The following is a 26,794-nucleotide window of genomic DNA, read 5'->3' as shown; positions in this document are numbered from 1 at the left end:
CTTTAAGGTGCCCAGGAACGGCGATTATCAACACCCTGGTCAAAGCCGTGTAACCAGTAATAGTTTCGGTATTCAGCCAGTCAGCATCCTGTCGGGCCATTAATCACGACAACTCCAAATCCTCAGATAAGCCAAGCCATCCATCCATCTATATCAAATAGAAACCGCCACAAACACCACATTTTCCAGTCAATTATGCCATTCCCCTTGCATTATTCTCACGCACAAAAGTCTAAAAGCTTGAAATGGGTCCCAGAGGCTTCATTAGACAATAACAAATTGTCCAGGAACCAGGTTCTTCTTCTTTGGAATTTCAGTCCTCCCACGTTTGCCCTCACTACATCCAGGATCATGTTTCTGATTCGTCCGCCTCAATTTATTCCAGCTCTCCGCCCCCAGATTCCAACTCTTTCGGCTTAATTACCCCCATTAAAGAAGCTAGACTGGGATTGTATGACTGGAAGTGCTGACACATCGGAAGATATGATTGTCCAGATCCTCACAACCCTTGCTCGTTCTCTCACATCTTTCGGCCTGCTTCCGTGGCCGTTGCGCTGGGCTTCAACAGTAATAACAAACAGTCCCAGGCCTGCATGAATTAATTTTTGTTGCACCCAAAAAAAATAAAAAAAAATCATCGACCCGGGGAATCGGGTACCAAGAAGCAAGGATCACGATGGCATCAATGTTCTCGCTCGTATCCAGAACCGTAGACTCGAAGCGACCCTGTCGATCTTGATTTTCCCAAGGCTCTCTGAGTTCTAAGTACCCATGTCAGGTCTGATTCTGCAACGTCCAAGTTGTCACCCTCTCAATAATTAGAGGAAACTCTAAATACTGTCCCTAAACCTCAACGCCACAACCACGCCGTCACTCTTCATCTTTCTAGACACCTAAAAACAGACCACCCCTGACCGGAAATTTAGCTTGTCCTCTTCCGTCCAACAGTGCCCTCTTGTCACCGCAAGCCGTGCATTCCGGAAGCGCAATTGTATGTATGCTTCATCCCTTTAAGGTTTCGTTGTCATCTCGGCATTTGCGTGTGATCGCGTCCGGCAATTCAAAGCGTGACATCGCACTCTTTCTCTCCCTTGCCTTGCCCTGTAGGCTTGCCCAGCATATTCGGGGCCTCACATAAGTCCCTCGAATAGGGTAATACTCCCACTTACGGATAATAATTGCTCAAGAGCCCAGGCCAGAACGACGCGTCACATCGGTGATCTGCTCGTACAAGGACTGACCAAGCTCTCGGGCCTCAGGTGGGATATATGCCCAAAAGGCCCCCAAGTGACATTCAATTTCAACATTTTGCAAAATTCTCTTGAACCCTTGACCATGTGTATGATCAGCCGGACCTTTGCTGCCGTTCACTTTATGCTTTTTGTTCCTCGATGCACTATTTACTGTTAATATGCTTATACATATTATATGCTACACATATTTATCCGTATTAAGATTACACCTTAAGGCTTCACGCCGTCCTTGACATAGTAGATGGCACTTCCGGTTGCCGGCCGGCTCACCATAACGGCCCCCTTCTTCTGTTCCTCCGTCAAGTTCTTCTTGGAGAAATACTCCCGCTCCAGGGCCTGTGTCACAGCCTCGACCTTATCCGCCGGCACCATGTGCACACTGCAACCTCCCCAACCGGCACCGGTCACACGGGCTCCGTAAGATCCTTCCCGAAGGGAAATAGCACAGATCTCGTCAAGCTCGGGACAGCTGCACTCGTACAAATCCCGGCATGATACTTGGGTTTCGTTCAGCAGCGAACCAAGTTCTTTGTTGAACTTGGTTGTGTCGGTAGCGCCTGTGTGGACAGGGTTCTCGAGCAGCTTCATGAAACGAAGAACTCGGTGTGCCTCCCTGAACACATGCAGAGCTCGCTGGCGGAGCTTGAAGCGCTCGGCACGTACTGGGAGCTTGGACATGAAACGCTTCTCGAGATCCTCGACCGTGATGTTCAGAACCTTGGCTACCTCCTCCCGTGTGTATCCCTCCTCCTGTGTCAGGGTCTTCTCGGTGATCTCGATCAATTTCTCTAGCTCCTCCTCCTTGGTCAGGGTCTTGGCAGCGGAGTAATCTGAGCCGTTCTGGTGGTAGAAGAAAGTTTCATGGAAACCTCCGAGACTGACGCCCAGGGGTCCCGCATCCTCGGGAAGTTGTGTGCCGGGTGGATTCAGAACCGCGTTGAGGTAGGATGCAGCGATGCTACACTCAACTACACGAAGGTTGTAGTGGATGGGGCCTGTGACCTGCTTGTTTGATGTGACAAAGGACTGCACGATAACGAATGTGATTTCGGGATTTGTGGGAGGGAAGTGAACTGGCTTAGCCTTGAGGCTTGGGCTGAATGAAACGAAGGTCGCGGCACCCTTCTCAGAGAAGACAGAGGCAGCTTGATCCATACTGTTGGGTCGTTATTAGTGAGATTGCGATCGTTGTTGAAGGTCAATGTTACATACCCTCCCGAGTTAACTCCTACCGCACGCTCGTTCACGATGGCAAGCTCAGTCAGCTCAGTCTTGTCCACCGTCTTCTCACCATTGGCCAACATGATAGCTAGTGAACTCGTGCTGACCACAGCAGCACTCGAGCTAAGTCCTCCACCAACAGGTACAGTGCCATCCATAAGCAAATTCATGCTGCATGGTTTGAAATCCTTTCCATACTTCTTCCTCAACAGGTCCAGCACACCCCTTAGACCACTCTTGAAGTAGTTGGTCCACTCCAGCTTGGTCGCGTCGATCGAAACATCCCCCTCAAAGGGGACCTCAAAGTCAGCGGCCTCAAACTTGTCATCCTCAACGTTGGCGATGCGGATGCGAAAGGACTTGACGTCTTGGGCGGCGGGTGTAGCGGAAACGGCGAGAAGGGTGTCGGCAGTAATGGCCATGGGCAGCACCGAATAGAGAGAGTAGTCGATGTGCTCCCCAATAATGTTAACTCTTCCAGGGGAGCGAGCGACGAAAGAAGCAGCATGTCCGTAGGTAGACTCAAACTTGCTGAGAAGGTTATTCCATCGTGGACCCTGCTCAGCGAGCGCTGCAGCAGGATAGATGTCGCTCAAGGCGTTGGCAACGGGCACGGTACCGGTCATGATGAAGGTATATGATACGGTATATCTTTGTGATTGGCGTCCTTGCTTCAGAAGCGACAATTACGAGCTTTTGTATTCGTCGCAAGCTTTATCGCGTGAGAAGCTGTCGTTGCAAGGTTTCTAAATGCCCCGCTATTGCCCCTCGGGGGATCGTGGACCAGCTGTTGATTGATGATATGACGTAGATTTCTACTGCTGCAATTGAGTTTCTGTAGTTTTGCTATTGGAGTTGTCGCAAAGGTCGTGCACTTTATATATGAAAGACTCTGTGATCCTCAAATGGGTCAAAAACTTGTGTCTAAGGACAGTCTGAGCTGAAAATTCTCATTAAACACTTTGGCATGCTCTTTTCGACCCCTCAACAACCCCCGAATATATCCCCACCTATCGGCGTACAGCATAAGAGCTTCCCCAGAACGTGTAGCGCAATTGATCGTGTGGTCAAGTTCTCGGCGCTTTAGCGAGCACCGTAACGGCTAAGTTGCGCGACGGAGTGGCTCTGCTGTGGGGTTGGCGGTTCTCTTTGCGCAGAGATAGGCGCGGTTGTTAAATGGTCGGTCCGTTATAATAGCTCGTCTCATGGATGTTGCTTAGACCAAAGAGCTCATCATGCCGATGCCCGGGGTCGTCTCCAGGCACGAGAACTCATGATACGATCAAAACTCCGAAATACTACGATACAAGATCGTAGAATTTTGAAGCAGCCAAAGTCCAGGGTATCATATCAACTCAATTCCTTCAAGTCACACCATCCAACGAATTTACGCTACAGACGGATGCAAACGATGATGCTAGGCGGGTATGGTCATGACCATGACCAGTTGTTTGGCCATTTGTTTGCAAACCATTTACGGACAGCTGACAGCCAGTGCCCAAACAATCTGAGCCTGCGCTCTACGAACTCCAGCAGCATTCTATCATTTCCATCACGAGTTCGTTTGCCTACCCTGTAAACACGCCTGAGCATCCATAGGGACTTCACTTCAACAAATCGTCGGCGGTTCCTACACCAGAGGCGAAACGAGAGAAGGCCCCAAGATGAGTTACCCAATCCAACAGCTACAGCCCTTCACGCTGTACATGACTATTTCCGTTCCCGAGGTGCCACCTCATACCATTGCTCATATCTACGACGTCGACTCAAGCAATATCGGGATTGTACATCTCGAAGGCTTGGAGGGGACCCCACAACATGTTGTAGGCTCCGAGAAGTTCGAATGGGGAATTTACTGGCACCGCGAGCTTGGTGATGGGACGTGGTACAGCTTCCGCTTCACCCCTCCCGAGATGTACAAAGGACCGCCAGGACTGTACCAGCCTTGGATCTACAGCCAGGCCACCTTGAAGCAGTCGCCACGCCTTCATCACCACGTCGTCGGGCTCATACGAATCATACGCGTCCCCGATGCCATCGGCTCTGGTATCACGGCTTACCTCGACTGGATGGCTCCTCTGATTGCTACCAAGGCCAAGCGCGATGACCTTTGGGCAATGTCGGTTTGCCTGCGAACGCGAAAATACGTGGCAAGGGAGCGAAAGACGGAGGACAAGGGAGTCGAGAGGTTTGATGCCACTCTCTTCACCGTGGAGGCCGTGCAGTTTGCCCATCGTGAGGTGTAGTACGCCTTGGCTGGACAGCTCCCACGACCCATCTATGTCCCGGACACCGGAGTCGTGAAGGGTCACTGAGAAGTGAAGATGCTTCAGGACCTGGAAGAATTTTGAGCTCTCAAAAGCTGTGTTGATGGTAAGTTTAGAAAAAAAATACTTATCAAAAGATCATAAATCTGACTGGTTACCAGTCATTCTTCTACAACCACCACGTGGCCAATTCATAAGGGGATATGCACGGATCGAAAACAGAAGGTCCCGAGCGAGAACACGCAATGGCCAACAATTCTTGGGAGGAATTACAAGGGACGAGAGAGATCATGAGAGGACGCGAGTAACCGAGGCTGTCTTGAATCTAGTCGCCCCTCTATCACCCACTGTCTGCCCATCTTGTCTGCCTGTTCAGTCCTTAACGAGAAAGCGGGTTCTGTGCGAAAAATGGCAGCACGATAGACTGCTCATGATCCGTTGAAACAGTAGTTATTGGCCGCTTTCATAGAAAACCAGGAAATAATAAATACAGGCTTTTTTTCTTCGTCAGTGATTCATCATGAGCCGCGGGTCGCCGATGAGAAAGAGCAGGGAATGCTGCCACGTGATTATCCCCGAGCCAACGACCACTGGCAACTTCATTCCTTCACGCCTCGACGACCAAAGCAAAGAAGAAGAAATCAACGAGGAGAACTAACCTTAGTCTTTAATATTTTCCGACGAGATATAGCCAAGATGGGACACCATAACCTTCGTTTCGACGGCGATCCTCACTCGTTGGATGGTGCCTGGAGTCCCCCTACTAGCAGGGCCAAGTACGACGTCACCCTAGCTGCCAATTGTATGAATGGTTCACTGACTTGATGATTGCAGCTTTTGTGAGGAAGATTATGCTGTGACATTCTACTTGGCCGAATTCATCAATGCCTTGACAAACGTTACGTACGGTAAGTTCTTGTGTCAGGCTGCAAGATCCGGATCCTTGGCCACAGCTGACCTTTCTGGCCTGTAGTTTACTTGGCTCTTCGGTCCATGTATGGCTCGCGTAGTCGCAGCCGTGGACTGCTTGACCCGAAATGGGACTTTATGTCTTTCTCGCTCTTGGTCCTTGGCTTTGGCTCATTTCTCTTCCATGCGACTCTTCGCCAGACGTTGGAATTTGTCGATGAACTGTCAATGCTGTTGCTGTCTTGGTCGATGCTTCGTTCCCTCGTCATCTTACGACAGTCCCCTCAGAATATTCGCTACATCTCGATCGTCCTGGCAATTTTCTTCATTTCCTTCTCGGTATTCTATGTCAGATCTGCCAAGATTATTTATCAGGTCATTGGCTTCTGGGTTTCGCTCATCGTCATCGGCGTGCGTGTTCGCTATCTATTCCACTGGGCCAAGCCAGCATTTTCCGAAGAGAATGTACGCGATTGGTCTATCCGAGTATGGACTGCCACGTTCACCTGCCTGTTTGGATATTTCATTTGGAACCTCGATCTTGAATTCTGCGCTGAGTTAAGGAACTTTCGACAGCGCATTGGACTGCCCTGGGCTTGGCTTCTCGAGTTCCACGGCTGGTGGCATATTTTGACGGCTCTTGGTGCGAGCCAATTCATGAATGTAGTGAGAGAGGTTCGCGAGGAAGTGAGTCGGGAAAAGAAAGAATGATTGGATAATCAAAGGCGCATGGCGTTGGATAGGGAGGGTTATAAGCCTCAGGAAACAAGAAAACATCGGACCTTGATACAAGGTATCAAAATAAACCCAGCAGAAGGTATCCTAAACTTGTGCTAAGTTACCCAAGTCTTTTCATCACTAGGTTAGGACAAACGTCCTAAATTTGCCTACCCTGTCGTGCTACATCTCTATGAGGGTCGGGCAACTTCAGCACGTTCAAGGATCAAAGAGATATTGAGCTAATATTGCATTTGCTGGCCGGTTACGTGAGAAATGCTTACAGCCGTGATACGAGCTGTCGTTTCTTATTCGCACCTGGTGGCATCGAAATGAGCAGGTACCAATATCTTCAAATGATAGTCGATCTTGCGTTTACAAGGATCAAATCTTGAGCAAGAATGCGCAGGATAATGATACAATATCTTGGATTTGTGTAACTGAGGCGAATATCAGACATTCAGACATCAGTTTGGACCCTGAGACAGTTACCCCTCCATACCCCGCCGACCTGGGACAGCCTAGGTCTAAGATACAGGTAATAGACGGTGCGAGGAAAAGAGCAAAAATGTGTGGTATGTTGGAGTATAATAGTCAGGAAATTGAATATAGATGGATCTATGTAAGGACTGATCGTTTATAATAGAGCCGAGGAGGCACTTAATGTGAGTTGAGGTCTGTGAACTTGACTGAGGCTAGGCACTCATGAACTGAACTTATCCCAAGACGTGGTTTTTACAAGCAACGAACAACTTAGACTATAACACTGAGTCGCTAATGATCTAGAAGCGCACTTCTCCATCGGAACTCGGTGAATTCCATCCCATTGATCTTCCGACGTAGGAAAGGAAAGGAAACATTAGACTGCACCAATCATCAAGTACCATGATCCTGACTCCCCACGTCATTCGACGCCTCCTAGCGAGGTGCACCAAGTACCTTAGTTACACTCAGTTGGGAAGATCTGCCGATGAGAATGGTCAAGCTTGAGAAATCGAGCCATTGAGGAGTCGTTTTAGGCGGCCAAAGGGAATCTCAGGTTGGTGTGAAACTGCGCGAACCACTGATTTTGACCCGCCGTGACTCCTTCAGGTCCTTTCTTGCTCGCCGTCAGTGAATCAGCCTGGCCCTCGGCCTGCCGTCTTTTAAAAGAACCTCCCCTCTTATCCGCCCACTATTTTCTTTCTCCTCAATCAACTCTCCACATCTTAACTTCACATCACAAACTCACAAACAAACAAACATACACACAATCTTCAACACCAACCTTCAAAACAACCGTCATCATGTCTGGCTGTGGATGCGCTTCTTCTGGCTCTTGTGGCTGCGGCTCTAGCTGCACCTGCGCCGGCTGCCCTGTAAGTTCTCCCTGGTCTGGTGCATATCTCAACGGTCCGAGGACTAACGTATGCCAATCAAGCACAAATAAACTATTCTTCAACGCCTTCGACGGGAACCCTGATGGATGAGACATGGGGAATGGGAACTCGGATGGTGGTTAACGATGGATCCACTCATTGCTTCTTGTCGGCACTAAAGTGCAAGTCTCAGAACTAAATGACGATCACAAATTGCAGTCTGAACTCTTGACGATGATGTATCATGCTTGTATTGTGAATGTATTATCTTAAACTTAAAGATAGTTCTGCTGGCCCAGTTGGAAACAGCCACCAGCTACCAACGGTTGTCCGAAGACGGGAAGAATGCTAGAACTGGGCTCAAAGCCATACTCTGCCAATCCTCCTTTGTTGTTAACTCGGCCTCGGATTCCCCTCCTTCATCCAAATATACACCCGCTATTGATTCCACCTCTTGAACATCCCGGACAGACCACTTGGACTGGTGACGCTGCCCTCTCTCGTATGCTGTCAACATAGCCTCTCGTATCAACCTCGCACCATATAGTATCGCAGCTATGACTGACATGGCAAAGCTCGCTTGTGCAATTTGGCAATACCCTTGGGTTTTGTTCCACGCCGCAGAACACCCTCTGGTTAGGTACCAAGGATGTGGACTTGGGTGTTCAGGGTCGGTAAAGTCGCTCGACGTTTGACCTGCAATGCTCACTGCCCAGAGCCCCAGAAGGATCGCATCGTAGATGTTATTTACGCAGCGGGGGAGGTATCGAAGATGTGACATGGCGGTGCGGGCGAAGAAGACGACCAACCCAAGGATGGCGATCGCGAGGTTCGAGGTGTAGAGTCTGGAGACGCCCAATATCAGTATATTCCCTATCAACACACATTAATATCAGGATGTTGGATATCGTACCTTTGGCTCCAAATCAGAGGCACTTCAGGTGGCTCCTGATGGTTGGCGTAATAGTAGATCCGCTTGTTAGGGTTGGAGTTCCATCCTTGTTCGCCACCGCTCTCCCATAGTCGTGATCTGAATTCTACTGGATACATGAGACCAAATAGAGTCACTGCCGTGGTCGAAATGGCCAACTCTGTGAGGATCAGTGCGAATGGTGTCTTGTGCGTAGGCGCCATGGTTGCGAGTTCTTGCGACACCACTCCTCAAACATCGAGAGAGGCGGGGAGCACTCTTTAAATGGGCTTCAACCGGTGTTCAAGGTGCATTACGAGTAATACGGTGACAATCAGTGGACAGGCTGTGTTGTTTTTGGGTCGAAAGCCCGGTTCACAACCTTGCGCTTTCCTGAGGCCGAAACTTGCTCATACTGCCGCATCGAAGGATGACATCGGCATCTTGGAATATCGTACAACACAACATATGGATTAATACTATGGTTACCTGATAAGTATCCTCTGCTCACAGTAGATAGGCCTCGAGATACTCTGTTGGTACAGTGGATGCTGTCACAAGGGTGAATGTTAAAGTGCGCCACGGTGTTTCTCCACGAACTCAATATTCGTTTCTGCCGATTTGTTAGACATCACTAGCTCCCATTGAAGGTCCAGGAACTCGGAAATTAAGAAGGTTAATGATGGCAGGGGTGTTGGGTAAAGCTCTCTATGACAGCCAAGTTACAGCCTGCGAGTTGTTCACGTCTACCATGTCCACAAACTGCGTGTTATTATCTGTTTTGGTACACCAACAACCCTGGACCCCGTTATGAGTTCTAAGTGAGTCAGATAAGATCTTTTGTCAACATGGCGTCCATCCAAACAGACGAGAGTGTGCCACGCTGAACGTTGTCGCTCCCAAACACCTAGGGATGCATGAAGTGCTGTTGATAACAAGCATAACGAGTGCTGCTACAGGACTATCAGTGAGTAAGTGCTGACATTTTTGCATTGTACCAGAATGATATACGAGCTATCAGGTTGGAGACCTGACCAAGCTGATATCATGCATAACCGTTCAACGAGGGTTCGATTGGCGTTCACCAGGACTGGTCGTTTGCAAGGCATGGTATCCTCGAGATATGAGGAATTTTGTCATTAACCCATGTCTATCCCCTGGTATTCTAACATGAGCACAATCTCCCATTTGCCTTGTAGTATATCTAACTTCAATAATCCTCCCGTAATCTCGAGGTTGTTTCCCATAAGATGAGAGTATTGATGGTTTTGTCTCCCTTTCCCTGTGACCTTAGCTGATCGATCGGCTCAACTGTACGGCACATCTGGAAAATATGCTCAGAGGTTTATTTTGTTAGAGGAAATTACTCGGCACTGCTATCTAATTGCAATGAGTATGAGTTGTGAAAAGAGACTCTTGCGTTGATTGGTTATTTCCGAGATCGCCCAGTCTCCAAGCATCCATGACTCCGAGGCAAGCGGGAGTTTAGTTATTGGTGATGTCAGGCTCCACTCCAGCTACCTAGGTAGGTCAGCCCGCCGCGTCCACTGCCGTGCCACTTTCAAACATCATCAGCACAAGACAAAGCTTTCTTTTGTTCCCTCATTCATTCCTAGAACAGACTTTACTTTCTCAATACACGGGCCATAAAATGCAATAGAACCTATTCTTATCGAAACCGCTTTCACTTCTACAACCACCGTTCTACCCGATCGGCACGCGACCCGAGGTTGCTATTCAGCCATGCCGTCAGAAACTCAAGATACACCCGGCATAGCCGCTCTCCCTCCATCGAAACCGGCCGATGCGCCCCGACGATGCTTCATCTGTTTGACTGACGAAGATCCCTCAGATCCCCCGGGATCATGGGTCGATCCCTGCGGATGCACTCTCGAAGCCCACCAAGACTGCATGCTTTCATGGGTAACGGATTGTGAACGCTCCAACAAACCACTCCAGTGCCCAGTATGTAAGGATCGTATTCAGTTGGAAGGACTATGGGATCCTATCGTCGTTATGACGGATGCCGTCGCAAAAAAGTTCACTCGCGCGAGTCCTTTCATGTTGCTCTCATCTGTCACACTCGGAGTGCAGTTCAGTCTTCAGATGTACGGCGCATTCGCTATGTGGGCTTTCTCAGGCCGTGAGGCTCTAGTCGACTATGTCCTTGGTCATGAGATCTGGGTTCACGGGGAGGCATCACGGATTTTGATGTCTGGGGGTGAAAGACTAGGCAATGCACTGGTTTTAACCAACGTGGGACCGGCTCTGCTGGTCGGACAGCTTATGCCTTGGTTTGGGAATAAGATCTTTCTCTCTACGGCTTCACTGGTAAGTTAGGGTTCTAGCAAATATTGGCAACTACTAACAAACCACTAGTATGGCGTCTATCAAGTCATGCATGACGATACTTTCCTGACCTGGCCTCCATCACCCCAACTCGCGATGGCAGTGTTTCCGTACGTGCGGTCTGCCTACCTCAACCTTTGGCGCGAATTTGTCTTCCCCTATGAAGTCAACCTTAATAGGCAGATCATGGGGCTTCCCCCAGTCGAACCCCGACGAGATCAGCCTCCTGCCAATGAGCGACAACCCGAACAACGGAACGGAGAGGGCGGTGTTGTGGGTTTTCTCAATGGGCTCATTGAAGCTCTCGAAGGCGATGACATCGATGAGGACGGCCAAGATGATGCTGGCGCCGGCGGCCAGGACGCGGATGGTGAGCAGGGCGGAGGAGTTGTTATCGAATTGGTCATCGAGGAGGTCGATAGAGATGACCAGGAAGGCTTTGATGTTAGGCCAGCAGGACAAAACGAAATGGCTCCACAGGGACCTGTCGATGATGCACCTGTGCCGCGTCCGACAGGTGAGGAGGATCAAGGGGCAGCAGACGGGCCTCATAACCCAGCCCGTATTCCCGAAGAACCAGCCCATGATGCGGTTGCCGTCCCAGCCGTTGTACCTGATGCAGGAAATGGGGATGAAGCTGCTCAACAAAACCAACATGAAGCTCCCCAAGCGCCGCCCGCCCGCCGACCCGGTCTAGGGACGATTCTATCTGGAGTATCTAATGCCATAGTAAGCGCACTGATCCTTCCTGGTGTGTCGTTTGCCATGGGCGAGCTTTTACGCCTAGCCCTCCCTAAGCAATGGACTGCTGCATCTTCTTTCCCACGCGGAAGCACTATGCGTCCGGGACTGCTCCAGCAACAATGGGGGCGAAGTCTCGTTGGCGGATGCCTCTACGTCGTGCTCAAGGATTTTCTTAGACTGTATACCAAGTACCGCAAGGTAGCTGCTATAGGCAATAGGAAGGTCAAGAACGTTGACAGAGCCCGACGACGAGCCGGGAAATGAGAAGCCCGAGATGGGTAATGCCCGCTCTGGAGAGATGGGCGGACGGACGCTGTTATAATGATTGCATTGACCGGCGTTATGGATTTGTATAGCCAGGCCAGGGGCTTTTGCTTCGGGAGTGAAGGGGCATTGCTACGGCGAGATACTACAGAGATACACCAGAATAAACCATTCAACTCTTGGAGCCTCAGACACATTTGAATTAGCAGGAAGTTTTATATATTGATGATGCTTTCATTGGCCAATGTACTACGACGAACGACAGCCCTTGAACTGAAACTCTGTTGTATGAAGTGCTATTCCGGCGGGCATTTAAAGTCAAAGTATAAATTTGGCTACGAATATCATGGATCTCAGGCATACGAGACTTTATTTATACTACTAAGATTGACTGTCGGGTGTCGTTCCCCCGCAGCTACAGCACAGATTCGGCTGCTCCCAGGCCCCACGTGGAACCTTCCAGCCCAAACTCCACGCCTCAACCGCGGGGCCCTTTTTTGCCTGCACTTCTGAGATCTACTGTACTTTGACCTCTTGTCTCACCGAATCATATCCTCTTCTTGTTTCAATTGGATCTTTTCTATTAGACTTGTATCTTCTGCCCTCCATCCATTTATATTCCACCTCCCTTCTCACCTGTCCTTCAGGTTCTCTCCATTCGCTATGGTCAGCTCAATCCCCCGCAGTATCAAATCAACCACGGCTGCACTGCATCCTCGTCATGACTCTTTTGACATGTGGCTAATACTCTCATGCAGGCGTCTACTCACAACTCCAAGCAGCGCCTGGCGCTCGCTATCTGCGATTTCCTTTCCGCTTCGACAAATGACGGCACTCTCACCGCCGACGATAAGGACTCCATCGATGTGGCTATCAACTGTATCGCCGAATCCTTCAAGGTCGATCCCTCCGATACCTCCGCTGTCCAAGCCGCCATCGGATCTCAGAACCTCCTCCAGATCTACTCTGTCTTCGAGAAGGCCCGCGCCGACAAGCCCGCCGCTGCTGCTCCTACACCTGCACCCGTCGAGCTCACCGATGAGCAGAAGAAGGAGGCTGAGGCCCTGAAGTCAAAGGGAAATGCTGCCATGGCCCAGAAGGACTACCGCGCTGCCATCGACTTCTACACCCAGGCTCTGGCTATCAACGCCAACAACGCTGTCTACCTCTCCAACCGTGCCGCTGCCCACTCGGCCAACAAGGACCACGCTTCTGCCCGATCTGACGCCGAGGCTGCCGTAGCCATCGACCCCGCTTATACTAAGGCCTGGTCCCGACTTGGTCTTGCTCGCTTCGCCCTAGGCGATGCTCGTGGTGCTATGGAGGCCTACGACCGCGGTATCCAGCATGAGGGTAACGGTGGCTCTGACGCTATGAAGAAGGGCTACGAGACGGCCAAGCGCCGTGTTCAAGAGATGGAGGCTGAGGAGGACTCTCTTCCCCGTGCTTCTCCTAGCGCCGGTGGTGATCTCGGTGCCGGTGGCATGCCCGATCTTGGTAACCTTGCCAGCATGTTCGGCGGTGGTGGTGCCGGAGGCCAGGGCGGTGGTATGCCCGATCTCGGTAGCATCATGAGCAACCCAATGTTCGCAAACATGGCTCAGAAGCTCATGAGCAACCCTGACCTTATGAACAACCTTATGAGCAACCCCCGTCTACGCGAGATGGCCGATCGCTACTCGACTGGTGGAGGTATGCCTGACCTGAACAGCCTCATGTCCGACCCTCAGATCGGAGAGATGTAAGTTACCAATTTGGCCCACGTCACTTCCATAGTCACTAACTCAATCTTCAGGGCCCGAAACATGATGGGCGGCGGTGGCAACCCCTTCGGAGGTGCTGGTGGTCCCGGTGCCGGTGCCGGCGGTGCCAACGGACAAGGCGGTTCGCAACAGTAGAGATGGAATTGTGCAAATAGGGCATCTTTTTTATATACCATGGTTGCAAGGTGATACCTAAAGGGTGAAGATTCATTGAAGAACATGAAAACGAAGCCGCGCGCATGCTCCTCTTTTTGAATCAACTTCTACAATAGAAACAGTAGCTACTATCATGTTGTCCTTTTCGGATATGCTATCGATATGTGATGCACTCACCGAAGCTGTCTATTGAACTCGCTTATTCATGCGAACAACTGCTCGCCTCCCCCCATTGCAACATATTCAAGCCTTCCTGCGTTGCCATTTTATGTACGCAGGCTGGGCTGGTCTTGAGAAGAGAGAAGTGTAGTCAGTTGCCGGGACACCAGGCTTGCCATCAAGAGTCGACAGTCTGAAGTTGCGCACCAGGGTCGCGACAATAACGCCCAAGTTAACATAAGTAAACTTCTCTCCGATACATCGATGTCGACCAGCGCCAAAGGGTAAATATGGGCTCTTGGTTCCTTTAGATACAGCACCGTAGCCGTAGTCAATCATCTCGTCCGTCATAGCCTCCTCCTGGGGCTTGTTGTCCCATCGATGAGGATTCCACCTCTGGGCATCTGTGAAGTATTCTTCACTCAACGCTGTGACAATCGGCGCAGCGAGGAGGACCTTGTCTGTGGTGATGGTGTAAGGGGATCCGAGTGCTTGCATAGGTCTCTTAACCTTTCGCATGATGGAGTGAATGGAAGAATGAACACGGAGTGTTTCTTTGACGACATTCTGGAGAAGTGGAAGCTTGTCGAGGTCTGAGTATCGGAGAGGTGGGAGAACGCCACCAGCACCCAAGTTGATGAGTTGCTCTAGGTAGAGTTCCTCAGCAATGTCAGGGGATGAAGCCAGATGAAGTATGATCCAAGAACTAGCAGACGACGAAGAGTGTTGTCCGGCCATGAGAAGAGTGATCATCATGTGGGCGATCTCTTTGTCTGGAATCGCCTGCCCGTTTTTGTACTCGCAATTCATCAGGTTGGCGATCATGTCAGTTCCTTTCTCCAAGTCTCCTCCGCCTTTTCTTCGTTCGTTGATAATGTCCATGTATGTTTCTCGCATCTTTGCGTGGGCAGCGTCTCGGCGTCGATTACGAGGCAACGGGAGCCAAGGGAACAGGAAATTCACAGGGGTAAAGCCTTGATCGAGGTCATGATACAGATCGGCAAACTCGGCGGTAAGCTTCCGTCGAACTTCCTCGCCTTGCAGAGACCGGGCAGCAGTGAAGATGGTGATCTCAGCCATTGCTTTGGATACATCAACTGTGCCAGACATTCCAGAAAACGACGGTACAGCTTGGATGTACTCCAGCACTTCTCGTTCAATCAACTGAACATGGGACTCAAGAGCCTTCTGGGTAAGACCAAACTTGACAAACTTCTTTTGCTCCATGAGCTTCGAGTTTGGGCAATCGTATACGACATCGCTACCAAAGACAGGCGTTGTCAATGGACCATATATTTCTTCGGCGTTTGCGTCTTGAAGTCGACTGTTGAGAACAAAGTCATTGCCATCAACACCAAGACAGGCAACGACTTTTCGGCCGAAGAGGATAAAGGTGAAGACATCGCCGTGCTAGAAAAGAAGTCAGTTGAAGAAAGAAATCGAAAGGATGATTTAGGTTCAACCTTTTCTCGGCATTTCATAAAGAAGCCATAAGGGTCGAGTCCATAAGCAACAGCATTACCAAAGAACGGGAACCAGTGGAACACTAATGGAGGTTCGTTGGCATTTCGAGGGAGCTTCTGGTATAAGACGTTGACAGTGATGATAACCAGACAGGAAACAAAGGCCCATAGAGGGTAGTAGAGGAGTGGAAACATCTGGAAAGAGAAGAGATGGCTGCGGTTTGTTGGATGAGTTGTAAAGTTGAGGGACTTGGGGAGTTTATATGAACAAAAGGAGAGCCAGATCCCTTCGAGGAAAACAATACTGCCAGCTCCATTGTGGTTCCTATCTCTCAGCCCGGACTGGCTTCAGATATCTCATTAACGCAAGCCAAGCTTCGCCATAAGTCAAAGCCTTGGAGCTTATCCGTACTCTCGGCTATCACATCCTGATACGCAGAAGGATTCGCGATCTCAACGTCGACCAATGGCTCTTGTCCGATCGTAAGCCTGAATCATCCCTGAAGTGGGTTTTTTATATGTTTCTGGAGATGTTATCCCTCTTTTCACCGCAAAGGAAGGTTATAGTGATGCCGAATACGTTTGAGGGTTGTTCGCATTCGTATTCGTACTTGGCATCTGAAGCAACTCTCTGTCACAGTTCGTTCTGAACACAGTCAGTTTATAGATAGGAACTCCACTCGACTTAGAGAAGCAGCTTTATTAGTCTAGCAACGATCGTTTAGTTATGCCGTTTGTGTATTTCGTTGTCGGAGCCGAGTGGGTAGCCCCTTGATCAAGTCATGTGTCGCGGCCAAGTACCCTTTTCCTTATAGTGTCCAGCAACGGCAAAGCAAAGCACATACGACCATAGCTATCAGACAACTCGGGATCCCGTCCGCTCTCCGTTCGATAAACTGATAAGTGCTGAATTAGTAGTTGGGTCGGTGACGACCAGCGAATCCTCGGTGTTGTATGTTTTTCTTTTTGCTATTCGACTCTATGATCGTTATATGCTAAAACTAAAAACATATGGTTGTCTAAACACACGTGGCTGCCTGAAGACACATGGCTGATCGATAGCTCATCCTTCATCGCTTCTTGAACGGTGTGTCCCTTCGGTAGTGCCATGAAGTGGAATCGCCATAGACTCTTTCATACCCAAACACTCCCTCAACCAAATTCAAAATTGCAGTAGCAGATATGTTGTAGACAGGTCCATATCTATTCTCACAATGCAGCGTGAGTTTATCACACTCGAGTCCAAAGCCAGAGGCGGCGTGGTTGAGTGTGATCTCCACCGCAGGAGGCTAGGATGTGTTAGATATATGCGTCAAAATACTATAGACACAAGAGATACTGACCTTATCTACACGATTAACATTAGTCTTTGTCCACCTTTTCAAGTACTCGGCCAAAACTTCCAAAGTTTGGCTGTGGCTACATTCAATTTCAATCTTGTGGCTCCTGTTCGATGCCGAGGTATAAACGAAGAGGTGATAGGGAGCTTGCTGGAAAAGTGCACTAGGCTTCGGCATAGTGTTGGGGTCCGGAAGAAAATCAACAGTTGGTGATTTGTAGTCTGTTTTAGAAGGTTTCGCAGGCTCTTCTTCCCGATCTTCTGCTCCAACATCTGCCCATTCATCGCCCGTGGTGGAGTGGATGGGCAACGTCTTGGGCGTCCGATTTTCTTCGAAGCATTCAAGAAGCTGTTCCTTAAAGAGACCGAAATATTGAGATGGCTGATGAGTTAGATCTTTGGAGATATACAGAACGAATCCCAGTTGTGCATCAGACCACTTGGTTGAAGGTCGTTGATTCTCTGATACCTGCAATATACCACGTCAGCCAGCTCTGAACCCCCGACGAGAGTGAGCAACATACCTCGACCGTCAAGTTCAACCTCGAAGTCACTTCTCTGATGTTCGTAAGTACAGTGTCCGTCCAAGCCTCATGAGCCTCATCATCAAGCAACTCGGTGAGTGCTTCAAACCAAACATGGACGAAGGATGCCACTGAAGAAACCAGCTCGCCCTTATCTTCCCAAAAGCTCTCTAGCTCGGACACAAGAATCTGCCATTGCGGCTCACAGTAAACATCAAGTCCGAGCACGTCTTTCAGCTTTTTCATGGACTCTTGAACACGACATTCGGGCTTTTCCCAATTATCGCGGATGGAGACTTTGGCCTTAAGTGGGCTGATAGTTGCGTGAATCAGTAAACCAGCCAATGAGAGATAAGCGCTGCGGAGGTCAACCTACAGAGACATGGTTGATGCTACGATATGCGATGGAGAGTTCAGTCTTGAGATGAGGAAGATCCACGATAAAGCGAGAGATGATGAACTCATCTCTCCATTATTATTTACCCGCCGTCGGGTAAAAATGAACCCCTGAAGTTGATACTCCTCTTTCTGCCAGGGGAATGCGGCTTCACGCTGGTCGGGGTTTCACACGCTAAGAAGCGCTATGTTTTCAGCTGGGCGTTTTGGCGTTGTAAGGCAGATTAAAAACCAACCATCACCGCAACTTCTCCCCAGCATTCCTATCTGCAGCCTTCCAATAGGGCTTAGGCAGCTACACGCAGGGTCCTCATTCTAGGCAGCTCTCGGCATGGGGAAAACGCCATGTGGCTATGGGCAACTTGGTCAACTCTGCGAAATGCATATTTGCCCTTGACTCCAGCACGTGCTATTGGCCACAGGCTGGATTGAAGCCTTGTCATGGCAAATGTTGGCGTTGTCAAGTGTTACACGCTTGCAACTTGACTACTGTATACACAGTCTAGCTTCAGACAATACCGGCACCTCAGTTGCCGGTTGAGACTCTGAGACTAGGCTGATATGGCAGGTCGTCAGGAGTTCAGATGCCAGAAAAAAGCATAAAAACCAGTCTCGCACCGCAAGACTCTGATCTGAGTATCAACAACTCTCTCAAACAGTCTACCAACTTACAACAAAGATCCCCTTCTTCTGTCATCATGTCTCGACTTCCACCTGCTGAGAAACTGCCCCTTGCTGTCCGCAAGAACAGTAAGTATCTTCCATACACCAGCCGTGATGGTATCACTGACAAGACTGCAGTCCGAGACAGCTGGGAGAACACCAAGGAGGACCACGAAAAGAAGCTCTCAGAGATTCTTGGTCAGCCATGGACTATCAACATTGATCCCAAAGCCCTCTATCCTTATGCCGAAGAAGGTTCTTGGGGCCACACCTCCATGGGTGATCTCATTGTCAAGTTCGTTTCCCTTTGAAGCCGTCCACCTTGGTGGTTATCCGCAAGAACCATTTCTTAGTGGATCAAGTGGTCGTCGTAGTAACTTACTAACTGTTGCCTCTTCTGTTTAGCTACGTTGAGGGCGTTGAAGATCAGTTGAAGTACTTCATTGAACGAAATGGAGATGGGACTAGGGATGAAATCAACGAGATCTGCTCCGGCCATGTCCTGACCATGGACTTTGATGAGAAGAACACTGTCTCTTACTGTGGAACCAAGGTTGGTCCCGAGGGCGAACTTATCATCCTCTTCACCCAGGGCAACTTGGGTACCAACACCAACCATGCTGCTGAAAGCAACAACATCACCAAGGCCCTGAATGAGGCTCCTTCAACTGTTCGACCCATGAGCTTTGTTGCCAGAGCCTCTATCAGGAGCGACTATGATCCCAACGTTCAGCAGATTCAAGAGAAGCTGAACAAGATTCTCGGTCAAGAAATCACCATCGTCCCTAACTTTGAAGCCAACTTTGAAAAGCTCAAGGGCAAGGCTAGTGCGGATAGCGGGTGGGAGGAAAACTTTGGAAGATCTCATTTCTCCTATCTTGAAGGCTTTGTCTCGCAGCTTGAGTATGACAAGTTCGGTGAGGATGATATGCTTCAGGAGGGACTCCTCGAGGCCATGGACAAGCATGCTGTTCATGTTCGGGTTGTAGACAAGACTAAGAAGTCCTACAATGAGACTGTCATTGAGGACGGTATTCTGTACCTTCAGGTAAGAGGTTTTGCATGTCTCTTTACGAAATGGGTGGGAACTAACATGGATTACAGACTACCCCTTCAGATTTTGGTGTGAATGTTCATCAAATTTCAAGTGATCTTGTCAATATCTTGTAGACTAGAGGAGCCTCTATATCTTACACTACATGCCAATTAAAGGAATTAACATATAATTCTCGGGCTAGTAGTAATCATTCTATGGTACCTGAGGTTAGGAAATATCAATATAGTAAGATAATCAGAACAGTAGAGTGGCAAAGTGATTAGTGATTGTGTAAAATGCACCGCAAGGAGAGAAGTCCTCGGTATCTGGCTGGTCGATAGCAAAAGATACCGGTGAGAAGTCCAATTATCTACAGGTCGCCGTACCATACTAATAACTGGCTACACGATGAAATTGAGGCGATTCTTGGCGAACATGCACGTCGTGAGCGTCTGAAGCAGAGTCATCGGCTAAAGCAAAAAGATCAAGTCATCACCAACAGATGACAAAAGGTCAGGACCGAGCGTGGATCGAACACGCGACCTAGGGATCTGCAATCCCTCGCTCTACCGCTGAGCTATCGATCCCTGACTTGTTGCTGTTTCTGACGATGTTGGTTGTGCATATATGTCTTAGATGCAGACGTGGCGTTGAGGCACAAAAAGGGACACGACGCCAAGTCGTGGGGTCGTTGAGTCGGCAAAAGAGAGGATCGAGCGTGGTTCGAACACGCGGCCTAGGGATCTGCAATCCCTCGCTCTACCACTGAGCTATCGATCCTGTTCTTACAAATAATTTCTGTAACTCTAGCATATAGACATGCGAAATAAGAAACATTTTCGTCGAGGCTTCAGGGTAAGAGAAATATTTCACCCTCCTAAGTTGATCTGGAAAGGTTCTGGTGTTGGTGAGTAAAGTCCTTGAACTTGCGAATAATAAATGATGATGAAAAGTCTGCGTTTGAGTTGGAGTTGGAGTTGGGCTGCGGTTATACAGACCTATTGTGTCATTACATCCACAATTGCGTGCCGGGGTTCCCGCGATAATCGTGGATCATGTCATTGTGTTGACTCGCGACGGCTTCTCACAGGACGTTTGCCACAACCGATGGCAAACGGCCAATCAGTCAAGGTCTGCAGTACCAGTATTCTGTGAAGTGCTGTAAGTGTTTAGAACAGTAACCGCGTGCACAGTTTGTAACGATATGCCAAATCGACAGGTAATAACAGTCAAATGGCCGAGATGCGAATTATATCATTAAAAAAGTCTTATCTATTTGACTATTGCATGGCCATAACCCAGATGCATCCCAGAGCTCTCGTGCTTGATCCTTACCTGAAAAGTCTGCCAGCCAACAGTCCAAACTTCAAAGCGCGCTGCAGACGCACAGAGATATCACCAACAGCGCTTTGACATGGAAACGACCCTTCAATATTAAATATATTACTCGAGTCTCCTGCTGCGCCTACTTATTGACCTGAACTTACTGCTTCATAACATTCCATTCCTAACATCACGACGTAAAGTGCCGCTCAGCCAATATTGCGAAGCGAAGTGCTTTCATTTTCCAGTGAGGTATGAACTCAACCCAAACCTTGAGTTTTGAGGGGCAGTTTTTCTGAGTCCCTTCTCCCTCTCATCGCGGTGACGAAAGTGAAGTGTCGATCTCTCTTTGGCGAGATTAGACTCCAGTTCCGAGCCAGCTTGGCGGATCTGGGAGATGACAGGGTGAAATATGAGATGATCCCACTGTATAAGTTCTGTCTCATGAATGAATATTGGAAGCACCTTGTCATATCACACGTCAATGACGTCGAAGCCGTGATTTGGTAGCATCGTCCCGAGGGTAGAAACTCGAGTCCCTCACACCCCTGTCACTGTCAAATGACCAGCAAGACAAATCGGCTCGTCCAAAAGGAGTCCAATTGTCCAAGAAAGTTCAAGAGGCGCACTCTGAGGGGGGCAAGTGACAGGCTTCGAAGCATGAACAGACAAAGCCGTTGTCCTCAACTAGTTCGCAAACGATGAAGTTTGTGAACCCGCCCAGAAGTATCAGGTCTACATCGCGAATGGGGCTTGAAGGGACGATGCTATCCAACGTCCCCATTGGCTAACATTCTTTTGGAGTTCTGGTGCTACCCGTAACTGGCAACATGTGTGTTAGGTAGTGGCAGCAAACAACCCCTGGAACTCGCGTCCAAGTGGCTGAGCTAGGGTATTCATCAAGACCAGAAGCCTCGAAAGCCGTTATAGCGATATCACAAGTCTCGAGAAAGAGAAGAAAAGGGAAAAAGTCCCCCTGGACCAAGCCGGAATAAACTCCCCCTTGATTTGCCGAGGCAGAAAGGGAGCGCATTGCCTGATATGTCGTGTCTTTACTCAAATGGGCGGCTTGATTCAAAGGGTCGTGCCCTTGGCGGAATAGTGCAGTCGATCTTGTGAGCAAACGGGTTAGAGAGAGCTGATCTAAGCGTTGATCTATGACTGCCGAACGGCTTCCGAGGACTCTGAAACAAGCACAAACAAACTACGAATGCTCAGATTTCTCTGTTGGATGTAAATATTCTCGTATTTTGCTCGTAAGCTGACCTGAGATGGTCAAAAAGAGTACCTTGCCGGAAGTTTACAGCGCCACATTCTGATTGTACCATGTCGCCGTTGGGACGGCATTTCCACTTTTCGATCCGCCAAAGGATGCAATTTCTGGGGGCGAAGGCTACTGCAGGGATTCAGCAAGGGTCCAAGTATTGGGATAAGGACTCGATAATGCCTCCTCAGCAGGACTATTCGATAATATTCGAGCAGATATTATCGATAAAAGGCTTCAGCTATAGCGATAGTCAAAGAACCTTCCATGCGCACTAGACTAGAAGCAATCCTGACTCGAGCAGCCTCTCTCTTCCTTTTTTTCTCATCATCTTGGCATCCCCGCTCGAGGCTTTGATTCGTCTGTGCGTCGGCACGAATGAAACCGAAACAAACGGTTCTGAAACAAGTCTGGCCGTGTGAACTGTCTCTCGAACAAAGTCTCTCTCCTTCTCTCTCTCTGTGGATTCATCCAGTCTCGTCTAGACCGAGGGCTCGAAGAAGAATACGAGGGCAAACACGCCGTTCAGATGGCACAAGGAATGCTGTACTCTACCCGTTGTAAGTCTTGTCGTTTCAAGAGCAAACACAGCGACTTCAACATCTCATGGCTCGTGTGACGTCAGGCTCAGACTTTGACAAGAGGCACCCCTGATGATCATTGCGGAGCCCATCCAATGGCTTGGCCCTCTTCTCACGACAAGTCGGTGCTTTTGTATTGTGATGCGCCCTCTTGACCAGACTCTGAGCTAGTGATGTGCATTAGATATCCCCTTCTGTAAAAAGATGCTCCATAGTAGTCCATAGTGCCTCTCCCTGATCGTCCTGTCTCTCTCCATCCTTTTCCTCAACCCTTTCCCCATACTATCCGCCCGATATTTTGTGCATTCCCTTCATTTTTTTAATCAAATATTCGCCCTTCTCCCCATTTTCGGTATTCCTTCCTTTGCTCCCATTTTCGACAGAAGAGCAAACATTTGTCAACACTCGTTTCAGTTGTGAAACCAGAGGAAAGCTGTGCTCCCTCGCCTTACACTTGCAAGACTGTGCCGTGCTGTACACTCGACGCTTGACTCCATCAAGACACAAACAATACTTGGACTCTTTTTCATCGTTACTACTTTTACTTCTTCGAGCGCACTCTTTATCGTTTCATCGAACATCATCATCGCCTGCATTACACCCTCATTAATTCACTTGTCGCGCATCTCAACATCGAGACAACCATCACCTACGACACCTTCATTTCCCGTTTCCACAAACACTTCATCACAAAACGCCGATCAAATTCCTTTCATTCAGAAGCATTAAAAATCGATCCGTCTCTTACAAACAACTAATTTATTTGATCATCCTCAAACATCCCATCTGTTCGAGGCTTATACTCAATCTTGCCGCTGAAACGATATTCCCAAGGGTAGTTTCACTAAAACACAACGCATAAACATTCACTGCCCACGATCAGCTTCGATTCGTCGTTCGAGACCAACTCCTTCAGCGTGTTGGTCCCGTCAGCCTGGTTGTCAGCACTCTAGCGCGTTTCAACTGAGTTGCCAGTTTATTGATCGAATGATATCAATGCTTCGTGCTTGAGCCAAGCCACAATCATTCAATCATATAATTGAACGTATACTCTCGATACTTTTATCGTCGAAGCATTTCTTTTCCGAAAAACTACAGCTCTTGTTGTTAAACACAAGACAATATACTTTTTTCACAATGACTGGACAATCTACAAGACGATGGCTCCAGCTGTCTTTCCTTCTCATGGCTGGTTCCGCCTCAGCAGGATCCCTCAAACTGTCAGACTTTGAGTCTATCAGTGACAAGTCATTCCCAGAGACCTGTGTTCAAGCCTACGATACACCACTCTCCCAATGCACCCCCAAAGACTTCACCGACGGCAAGGCATGCAGTGCTGCTTGCAAGTACTCAGTTCAACAAGCCCAGGGCTTCATCCAAGCATCATGTGGTGACGTCTCAGCCAGTTCAGAATCACTTCTAAGCCGCGGTCAAAAGGGCAATCTTGTTGCTGTTCTCTGTCGAGATGTTGATGAGCCTCAATCGGAACCCGAGTCTGCACCTCAGACTCAACCCAAACAGGAGCCCGAGCCTGAGAAGACTCAGCCCCCAGCCACAACAACGACCTCTGCTTCTTCTACCAAGGTTTTGAAGAATGTCTTAATTGAGACTGGCCACAGTTCTTTAGACGACAAGTCAAACGGTAGTCTAGATGGACCACCCCTGTCGTCAGTGGACGAGGACCTTGCCACCAAGAGCACTGTTCTTGCAATTGACACAGACCAGCCAACTGGCTCTCTTCCCATGCCTGCTCCTCCTAGCATGATGACCTCTGTGACAAAGCCGAGTGCTGCTAGCCACACAGCGGCGTCAGCTAGCAAGGAGCCAACTCCTACGCCCACAACGGCTGGTGGTTCTGTTCATGGCCCCAGCTTTGGGTTCATGTGTGCTTCTTTGGCCATGTCTGCTATCATGTACATGGTTGTCAACTAGAGAGAGTTAGCTTGTAGTTCATTCAATTTTGAGGGCTTAAGGATCACTGTACTTGTTTGACCGAGGGAGTTGGTAAATTTGTGTAACAACTTGAGATAGAAGCCAACGGAAGTGAGAGAAGCTCACGTCGTTATGCATTTAGATAGCCAGACAATAACAGAATACCCTTCAAGATTGACTTCGTCAAGGCCGGCCTTGGATGCATGTGATTTGAGAAAGGTGGCACACGATACTCAGTGGTTTGCGGTGAAGGATATCGCATGGTTGCAATGTGATCGAGTAACACATTCGCGTGGCGCCAGTTCTTCGTGTTCACAAAACCCTGCAGCACGGAATATGCATTTACTCCATCGCGATAAAAGTGAAGCTATCGTAAAATCATGTTCTTGTGGATTTGCACCACCTGGTGCGTTTTTACCTCTTGGCGACTTCACATGAGAGCTTGGCCCTTGGCGCCGAGTGACTCGCGAGCCTGGGGTGCATCTCTGGGCTTCTTGGCTGCACCAAAATCTAGGGTCCATCAGATCTCCAAGAGATATCCAAGACTTGCAAAATGCAACGTCAACTAACGTTTCTTCAAGTTTGGTGCGCTCTTCAAAAACGTGCAAGAAGTTGTGTGCGTGAGACATGATGCCTTCACAGGTCGTACAGGAGGTTGGTAGATCTCTTTTTAGAATGAGCGGTGTATTAACCTTGTGGTTATTGCTGTGGAGTTAAGAAACCCAGATTCAAGGTGAAAAGAGCCTGAAGCTTTGCTGGAAACAGGGTAGCGTGCTTTCTATCGTTCTCACTGACGTCAACAAACCAAGGCGATTGCGATGGGTTCAATTTGATCTTGTGGATTTACAGTGACACTGGATGGAGTCTTGCCCGAGTGATTCTGCCTGTAGAAGTTGAAGGGCCTGGGCCAAATGCTCCTGATCTAGACCCCCAAGAACCCTCACTAGGCCGTTTTCAACGCCACGTTTATCAGCCATTGGCAGCTCAGGCGTTTCGTGACAAATAATAAGCATAAAATCGATCTCGCAGCTCGACAGGGAAATAAGGTTGTCTGCCGCCAGAGCGGTAAAATTTAACCTTGATTTGACAGACCCTCAAACCATGTGCCAAAAACAACAGAGCCCGGGGACTGGGATTCGCACGAATTTTAGTGGAACAGATGCACAAATCAAGAGAGGAAACAAGAGCCGGGTCGTTTCCCTTTCGGCCGCCGTTTGCAGCGAGAGACGCGCCTTGAATGAGCACGGTTTCGTGGGGTGACGATGCAGCTCGACGTTAATGTTCATCTGTGACGATGATCGTGTTGCGGATCAGTCTATCACTCGAGACGATGAACAAATGACTCGAGATGATAAAACCGAGGTTGGCGCTGCAAAGTCGTCATTGAGGGAATGCTACAGTGCCAAGAACTACAGTTATTGGCTAGAGGGTCTTTAGGTGGTCATATCCATTGCCCGCAATCTTGTTCTTTGTGTTCATTTTTCTTCGGATGGAGACATGCCAATTCGTGTTGGAGACCGAAGGACAAGGTTCTATCTCCTGTACGGAACTGCCGGGATATGGTATGCGAACGCTACTTTTATCGTCTCGAGCGGACACCTGGAGGCTATTCAAGCAATCAACGGCTAGCGGCATATCTCGTTCGTTGGTCCCATATCATATCATACGGCCTGGTTGCTTTTGTGAGACTATTGATTAGGCATCGTTAGGCTTTGGATGCCATTCTCATCGAAATTTGATACAAGACAAGTGCGTATCGTAAGTGTGGGTGAGCATAAGGAAAGTGTATTACGGAGTACTATGTAGAGAAAGATGTTGAGGCGAGAAGTGGAACCAAACCAGTGTTATTGAAAATAAAGTCATGGCGTTGGACAAGGAAGATGCATGGAGGACAGGGCAAGCTGACGAGTACGGACCAAGATAGGGCTTATTGAGATGTGATCTGGGCCATTGTCGTGAGACTATATTTGAGTCTCGATTCGAAGCGTCAAAACTTGGCTGAGCCTATATAAGTATATCTTGGTGCTTGCTTTACAATATCAGGTTCGAAATATTGAATAGAACAACATGACAGACCTCTTGAGTCTTGGTAAATACATTGCCGTCTTGTCCGGCTTGGGTGTCGTGAAGATTCTGGATAAAAGCAGCGGCGCATCAAATGGCCCCGCGAGCCCCCACTGAGAGGCTCTTGGCGGTACTTGAT

General features: G+C 48.9%; 10 protein-coding genes and 1 non-coding gene, besides 2 other annotated features; 7 read left to right on the top strand and 4 right to left on the bottom strand.

Annotated features, from left to right (window-relative positions):
• Nucleotides 1-1,463: 1,463 nt before the first annotated feature.
• Nucleotides 1,464-3,100, bottom strand: FFUJ_09528 (related to galactokinase; the record flags this gene model as incomplete). XM_023568559.1 has 2 exons in its annotated part: nt 1,464-2,409; nt 2,466-3,100. 2 exons carry the CDS (start codon nt 3,098-3,100, stop codon nt 1,464-1,466), a joined length of 1,581 nt encoding a protein of 526 aa, XP_023435738.1.
• Nucleotides 3,101-4,138: 1,038 nt separating this feature from the next.
• FFUJ_09529 (uncharacterized protein) lies at nt 4,139-4,720 on the top strand (the record flags this gene model as incomplete). The annotated part of the gene is made up of 1 exon (XM_023568558.1): nt 4,139-4,720. One exon carries the CDS (start codon nt 4,139-4,141, stop codon nt 4,718-4,720), a length of 582 nt encoding a protein of 193 aa, XP_023435737.1.
• A 717-nt stretch (nt 4,721-5,437) lies between these two features.
• On the top strand, nt 5,438-6,361 carry FFUJ_09530 (related to YPC1-Alkaline Ceramidase; the record flags this gene model as incomplete). XM_023568557.1 has 3 exons in its annotated part: nt 5,438-5,517; nt 5,576-5,649; nt 5,715-6,361. 3 exons carry the CDS (start codon nt 5,438-5,440, stop codon nt 6,359-6,361), a joined length of 801 nt encoding a protein of 266 aa, XP_023435736.1.
• Nucleotides 6,362-8,041: 1,680 nt separating this feature from the next.
• FFUJ_09531 (uncharacterized protein) lies at nt 8,042-8,859 on the bottom strand (the record flags this gene model as incomplete). XM_023568556.1 has 2 exons in its annotated part: nt 8,042-8,570; nt 8,639-8,859. The coding sequence occupies 2 exons, from the start codon at nt 8,857-8,859 to the stop codon at nt 8,042-8,044; spliced, it is 750 nt and encodes a 249-aa protein (XP_023435735.1).
• Nucleotides 8,860-10,378: 1,519 nt separating this feature from the next.
• FFUJ_09532 (uncharacterized protein) lies at nt 10,379-11,992 on the top strand (the record flags this gene model as incomplete). XM_023568555.1 has 2 exons in its annotated part: nt 10,379-10,966; nt 11,015-11,992. The coding sequence occupies 2 exons, from the start codon at nt 10,379-10,381 to the stop codon at nt 11,990-11,992; spliced, it is 1,566 nt and encodes a 521-aa protein (XP_023435734.1).
• Nucleotides 11,993-12,744: 752 nt separating this feature from the next.
• Nucleotides 12,745-13,890, top strand: FFUJ_09533 (related to protein phosphatases; the record flags this gene model as incomplete). XM_023568554.1 has 2 exons in its annotated part: nt 12,745-13,733; nt 13,788-13,890. 2 exons carry the CDS (start codon nt 12,745-12,747, stop codon nt 13,888-13,890), a joined length of 1,092 nt encoding a protein of 363 aa, XP_023435733.1.
• Nucleotides 13,891-14,154: 264 nt separating this feature from the next.
• On the bottom strand, nt 14,155-15,728 carry FFUJ_09534 (probable cytochrome P450 51 (eburicol 14 alpha-demethylase); the record flags this gene model as incomplete). XM_023568553.1 has 2 exons in its annotated part: nt 14,155-15,480; nt 15,534-15,728. The coding sequence occupies 2 exons, from the start codon at nt 15,726-15,728 to the stop codon at nt 14,155-14,157; spliced, it is 1,521 nt and encodes a 506-aa protein (XP_023435732.1).
• A 648-nt stretch (nt 15,729-16,376) lies between these two features.
• FFUJ_scaffold11.rrna2 lies at nt 16,377-16,492 on the top strand. Its single transcript, XR_002792845.1, has one exon. It is a non-coding gene; the product is annotated as a ribosomal RNA (ribosomal RNA).
• A 111-nt stretch (nt 16,493-16,603) lies between these two features.
• FFUJ_09535 (uncharacterized protein) lies at nt 16,604-17,780 on the bottom strand (the record flags this gene model as incomplete). XM_023568551.1 has 4 exons in its annotated part: nt 16,604-16,822; nt 16,877-17,341; nt 17,397-17,709; nt 17,773-17,780. The coding sequence occupies 4 exons, from the start codon at nt 17,778-17,780 to the stop codon at nt 16,604-16,606; spliced, it is 1,005 nt and encodes a 334-aa protein (XP_023436237.1).
• Nucleotides 17,781-18,490: 710 nt separating this feature from the next.
• FFUJ_09536 (uncharacterized protein) lies at nt 18,491-19,625 on the top strand (the record flags this gene model as incomplete). XM_023568550.1 has 4 exons in its annotated part: nt 18,491-18,542; nt 18,594-18,750; nt 18,861-19,503; nt 19,560-19,625. 4 exons carry the CDS (start codon nt 18,491-18,493, stop codon nt 19,623-19,625), a joined length of 918 nt encoding a protein of 305 aa, XP_023435731.1.
• Nucleotides 19,626-20,006: 381 nt separating this feature from the next.
• Nucleotides 20,007-20,078, bottom strand: a tRNA (tRNA-Cys).
• Nucleotides 20,079-20,199: 121 nt separating this feature from the next.
• Nucleotides 20,200-20,271, bottom strand: a tRNA (tRNA-Cys).
• Nucleotides 20,272-23,796: 3,525 nt separating this feature from the next.
• On the top strand, nt 23,797-24,591 carry FFUJ_09537 (uncharacterized protein; the record flags this gene model as incomplete). Its single annotated transcript, XM_023568549.1, has 1 exon — nt 23,797-24,591. One exon carries the CDS (start codon nt 23,797-23,799, stop codon nt 24,589-24,591), a length of 795 nt encoding a protein of 264 aa, XP_023435730.1.
• Nucleotides 24,592-26,794: the final 2,203 nt, after the last annotated feature.

This window comes from Fusarium fujikuroi, chromosome FFUJ_chr09, assembly GCF_900079805.1.
Source record: "Fusarium fujikuroi IMI 58289 draft genome, chromosome FFUJ_chr09".
Classification (NCBI taxonomy): Eukaryota; Fungi; Ascomycota; class Sordariomycetes; order Hypocreales; family Nectriaceae; genus Fusarium; species Fusarium fujikuroi.
This window is presented reverse-complemented; position numbering and strand designations above follow the sequence as displayed.